This window comes from Montipora foliosa, chromosome 2 (assembly GCF_036669935.1).
Source record: "Montipora foliosa isolate CH-2021 chromosome 2, ASM3666993v2, whole genome shotgun sequence".
In the NCBI taxonomy this organism is placed as follows: domain Eukaryota; kingdom Metazoa; phylum Cnidaria; class Anthozoa; order Scleractinia; family Acroporidae; genus Montipora; species Montipora foliosa.
Window position 1 is genome coordinate 36,240,443 of NC_090870.1, and position 5,000 is coordinate 36,245,442.

The 5,000-nt window shown below is 38.6% G+C and overlaps 3 protein-coding genes and 1 pseudogene across 3 annotated transcripts in view; 2 read left to right on the forward strand and 2 right to left on the reverse strand.

The window, feature by feature from the left end:
• LOC137990734 (uncharacterized) overlaps positions 1 to 593 on the forward strand; it is a 2,217-nt gene extending 1,624 nt beyond the window's left edge. Inside the window, exons 5-6 of the mRNA XM_068835847.1 lie at positions 1 to 47; positions 416 to 593. The exon at positions 1 to 47 is cut by the window's left edge and continues 102 nt beyond it. Of these exons, the coding sequence (XP_068691948.1) occupies positions 1 to 47; positions 416 to 579 (211 nt within the window). The 3' untranslated portion in view covers positions 580 to 593. The remainder of the gene's footprint in view (positions 48 to 415) is intronic.
• Positions 594 to 1,371: 778 nt separating this feature from the next.
• On the reverse strand, positions 1,372 to 2,488 carry LOC137990735 (P2X purinoceptor 7-like). The gene is made up of 2 exons (XM_068835848.1): positions 2,048 to 2,488; positions 1,372 to 1,789 (listed from the first exon to the last, which is right to left on the reverse strand). The coding sequence occupies exons 1-2, from the start codon at positions 2,242 to 2,244 to the stop codon at positions 1,372 to 1,374; spliced, it is 615 nt and encodes a 204-aa protein (XP_068691949.1). The 5' UTR covers positions 2,245 to 2,488.
• A 1,431-nt stretch (positions 2,489 to 3,919) lies between these two features.
• Positions 3,920 to 4,712, forward strand: LOC137991593 (mRNA export factor GLE1-like). Its single transcript, XM_068836654.1, has one exon. It carries the CDS (start codon positions 4,014 to 4,016, stop codon positions 4,710 to 4,712), a length of 699 nt encoding a protein of 232 aa, XP_068692755.1. The 5' UTR covers positions 3,920 to 4,013.
• Positions 4,713 to 4,890: 178 nt separating this feature from the next.
• Positions 4,891 to 5,000, reverse strand: part of LOC137990733 (uncharacterized) — a 1,441-nt pseudogene continuing 1,331 nt past the window's right edge.

The window sequence follows — 5,000 nt, forward strand, 5'->3', positions numbered from 1 at the left end:
GAAGGGGGAACATACAATAAAGAAGATTTTAGTTCAATGCACATATAGTAAGTACTGATAAAATATGCAAGGAAAGATTTCATGTGGGCTAATTTCAGAGATAACTAACAATTACAACTGCCTATATGCTCTCTCATGTCTTTAAATCTTTCTCCCGCAGTTAAAATATACCTTGTATGACTTTCATATGTTCACTTGCACATTAAAAAAAAACTAGATACATAAAACACCAAAAACTTTTGATAATTAAATTATTATCGATTAGCATTAAAATTTAAATGAACTCTCAGAATGATCAGCCCCTACGAAATAGGCTACCCAAATCTGGAACTTTTTTTCTATGTTAATGACCCACTTTTTTCTTGTCAAGCCACAAGACAAATTATAATTCTTCTAATAACAATGTTCTCTCTAGGATATGTTGCTGATCTGAAAGCGAGTGTTGCACGGATTCTTGAGGGAATTGACACCTGTGTCTTAGAAAGAGCTGCTGCACCTCAATCACTGTCATCGGATTTTGAGCGGCCAGATAAGCAGGCTGCTATAAATGCCTTCAAATCAAGGTTTAAGAACAGTTAAGTTACCCAAAAATATGTAGCAGGAAAAGGCTTGTTCCATTGTTTTGAAAATGATGTAAATCAATCTATTGGCTCCTTGCTCTTTATAAGAAAGACCAACAAGGCTAATGGCTTCACTAGCAATATTTGTTACCCTTTTCAGTCCCAACTACAGTACAATACTACAAGAATTTTCCCTTTCTCATTGCCAGTTTAACTTGTTTCAATTTTAAAGCATGTAATAGAATAGCTTTAACTTTATGAATTTCATTATTGTTGAAATTGCCTTAATATGGTACATTTGTAATTTATTGCAGTGAAGGAGAACCTATTGGGGGTAACTACTTGGTGTAGGCACTCACATAATGGTCCAGGTAGTTATACTCAAATTTAAACTACAGAACAGTACTATAAATTTATACAGTTACCCTAACATAAAAATGACAGCTGACCACAAGCAAACAGCAGTGAAACTAACTGCAAGCAAAATTGGCACTCATGTAATGGCCTGGATAGTCACCAAATAAGTTAGGTGAAGCCTACACCAAGTAGTCGATCAACACCCCAGGAGTAAAACCACTACACAAAGTGGATTTGTACACTTCAAGTACACTTGAAATTAGTTACGTAAAAATTATTACTAATAATTTTCATCCTACCATTGAAGACATTTGTTAACGTATCATCTGTAAGTTGAATACCAATAATCTTGAATAAGTTAGAATATGTTACGATTATTTTTAAGGTAGAACAAAAATCATCTATGAGAAGAAATGTTCGAATTAAACACAAAGTCTTCGGTCAATTTATTTGTCTACTCGTCGGGAAATCGAAATCCCTCAAACACAATATCATCTTCCATTCCTGGGGGTGGAAAGTGTGCCCGAATGCAACAAACTGCGCATGAAGGGAGAACCACTCTTATTTGCTTCCCCAACAGTCCCCAGCACCACCTTGCCAGCTGCCTGTAGGCTATGTGCCTCTTCTGTTTGTGATCTGGACCCTCATATGCATCGGTATACTGCTGTTTATATTGATACCATGCCGTTTGAAGAACCCAGCGATTCAAGCAAACAGCACTAAACCCTGGATGTTGCGTAATGCACACCGGGGGCTCGCCAAGTCCTTCAGCCTCGACCGCTTCGTTGTTTTTTGCCACCACACAGTCAATTTCAGAACAACATACGCATTCAACCACTCTAGTCAGTCGCTGGCAATTCCCACAAGCACACCTAAGTGGACATTCTGATGTAAGGTGTCGTAAGGTTTCAACGTAAGACGTTGTTATAAGCTAATTTTCCAATAACACTTCTCGCATGCCAAATTTATCGATTATAAAACTGCCAGCTTATTGCGCACTCCAAATGCAGAAAGAAAGGAAAAGTCTACGTGACAAGGAAACTTTATTACTATCTTTTATTCTCTTCAATTTAAAGATTATAAAAGTTTACAATAAAACAAGCTTATTCGCGAGACGATTTGAAGCTTACCAGTCTGTGTTTTGTAAGCGCTGGAATGTCTCCTCCTCGCTGGACTCATTCGAATCTGTACCTTCGCTGGCTTCGCTGTCATAAGGCTCAAAGAGGTAAGGTTGGGTGCCTGCACAGTCGGCTAAAGCAATTTCGTCGGCACTTTCACAAGAAGAAGACACCGACGAAGAAAAACTGCGCGAATCGTCCGAATCCATAGCTCACTTGTTTTCAGTTTGAGCCGTAAAGCAAAACACACGAGTTCTCACTTCTACGTCATTGATCACGTGTTCACTTTTAAGAGAGTTTCACTTCCGGTCTTCGAAAAGGGTAAAATTGGGCTTTCGAGCACGGTTTTTTCTCTTTGAACCTTCGATTCTCCTCAGTTTTCGTCATTTTTCAGATATAATGGGGCAAATACTACCTTTTAAGAAAAACTTCATCTGAGGCATAGAGTATCCCTTTAAATTTAAATATGCACCTTGACGAGCATTACGTGGGCCCCGTTTTACAAGCTTAACTTTTGCACCCCAACTTTCCTTTACGATATTGCCAACTGTATTAATCGACAACGAGTTTGACCACTCTCGATTTTCCTTTTCTGTCTGACTATGCTTGATTATGTCGTTTGTAAAAGTAAGGCTATTCTCTGAGTATTCGTAATTGGATAGAAGCCTATGAGAAAAATATAAAAATCGGCAAACACTCAAGTCACAAATGCCAAAATTCAAAATGTGTTTATAACAGCTTTCCGTACATTGTACAGTAGCGCACTGTATTCACGCAGATCTTTACCAGTCGACTTACCAGAATTTCCAATGTGGGGCATAACTCGGACGTTTCCGGCGTTTTGGAGATTCATCATGTTGATTTTCTAGCGATCTCTTCGCATTTGATAACATGTTTTGTTGCTCGAAGAAAAACCCGCAGAATATTCAAATTTGGTGCTGTTTGTTTTGTCTGATGATGTCCTGTTGCGTCGCCTCGCTATGGCATTGGTCGCTTATAACAATGGAGCCGTTCGAGAAGCTGCTGTGGGGATGGGGTAAGTATTGTACATGAAATGACTGTACCTCCGTCGGGTGGAGTTAACTTTACCTCGGACCCAAACTCCGTGTCCTCGTCGGTGATCACTTGCTGTTAAATTCATCAGCTATCGTGGAATCTGAAGCAGAAAATGCTCATTTCCAGCCAAGTGTGTGGGGATTTTTGACGACGAAACATTCACGGAGGTTCGCAAATGATGTGGCTTTAGCTTTGCGTGAAAAAATCTTGGCTGGGATGGATTTTCGAGTTGCAAACCGCCTCGGAGCTGACAACGGTCGAAATCTTAGTGTGCAGCCTTGACTTCGTCTTAGAACACTGAAAACACGGACTTCCGAAACTGTAAAATAAACTCCAAAAGGCACAAGAATATACCAGAGGTGAGTCATTTTGATTCATTTTATTGAATGAAAGTTAAATTGAGCATTTTTTAGGCTTCACAATCGACTGTATTTTATTTCCCATACAAAGTCTTATAACACGTTTAAATTCTCAACGGCTGTCTGTAGTGACGCGAGCTTGGGCTGCCTATGGTGAAACGGTAAGTTGATTGCCTTCTCTTTATTGCAGAAATTGCCCTTTTTGGTCAGGATTGTCGATCCATTTTATTTTTAAAGACAAACTTAAGTGTTTTTGTGTTTTTTCTGTCAAGATTGACCGTTATACTTATGCTTTCAAGGGTTTTCCGGGTTTTCTATTGTGGCGGCAACTGAGACTGAAAGTGCAGAGTCTTCGACACAAAGCAATAAATGCAATCTACTCTACGATTTTCTTGTTTAGAAGGGAATAACTTTCTTGACTTAAGATCACATTTCAAAATTTTATGTGTCCAGAAGAATACAAAATGATTTAAACAAAACTCTTGAAATAAACTTCAGCATATCTTTAAACAAGATGCCATGATTCATTTTCATTCATTTGTTTACCTGCAGTTTTATACTCGATGGAGTGGTCGGAAGGTCATAATCTCGCCTTAGTGCGGGAAGTCCTTATAAAAGAACCATATCGTTTTAAAGCGAGAACAACGGAAAGGGAAAAAGTCTGGCAACAGATTGCTGATAACCTGAACTGTGATCAGACCCTCAAGTTTCAAGTAACCAAGAAATCTGTGAGAGAACACCTGAAACTTTTGCTTGAGAAGTACAGGGCGAAAACGCAAACAGAACACAAAGCAAGTGGAGTGGAAGTTGAGGATACTAAGCTTGACAAGGCCCTCGAAGAAATCTACGAAAAGTGGGAGGAATCGGAGCAGGAGGATATCATCTTAGTAAACAACAAAAAACAGGCTGAAGAAGACAAGAAGTTAGGAGAAAGAATGCGAATGCAAGCTTGCGAAAAGCTAGGCGAAACAAAAAGGAGAAAAGAAGACGCTGAAGGATCTGTTGCACCTAAACCAAAAATGGTGAGAAAAGGAGGGAACGACACTCTGGAATTTCTCAGAGAGAAAGCAACTGTGGATCTTCTCTTGAAAAAAGAAGAACAAAAGATCAAGAAAGAAGAGCAAGAGAGGCAGGCGAAGTTGTTTGAACATGTTCTAACCAACCAGCAGCAGCAACAGGAGCAACAGAATCAAATCCTAAGTGTAATGCAGCAGCAGAACCAGGTGATGCTGGGGTTTATGAAAAAACTCTTCGACAAATAACTGGTACAAACATAATGTCGTTGTTTACATTTTGCTTTAGTCTTTACAGTATATCATAAGTACCAGATTTGTTTTTATTCAACTAGAATAAGTATTTTGCAGCTCTTTGATCATTGAAGAAATGTAATAATACAACGGTACAAGTTAGATGACTTTCATGGATGTTGTGGTTCAAACAGTCATCATTGATTTAATATTTGTTGGCATTTGTCTTAATTTGTATTGATTGTTATATGACTATGAATAAACAAAAGCATTTGGATAGCTTATTATTATTCACTGGTTAAA

What these genes read in the sequence shown, in the direction of transcription:
- LOC137990735 (XM_068835848.1), bottom strand. Translation starts at nt 2,244, where the DNA reads ATGGATTCGGACGATTCGCGCAGTTTTTCTTCGTCGGTGTCTTCTTCT. An exon ending in CGCTTACAAAACACAGACTG is followed by an intron (nt 1,790 to 2,047) that starts GTAAGCTTCAAA and finishes ATGTCCACTTAG; the next exon opens with GTGTGCTTGTGGGAATTGCC.
- LOC137991593 (XM_068836654.1), top strand. Translation starts at nt 4,014, where the DNA reads ATGGAGTGGTCGGAAGGTCATAATCTCGCCTTAGTGCGGGAAGTCCTT.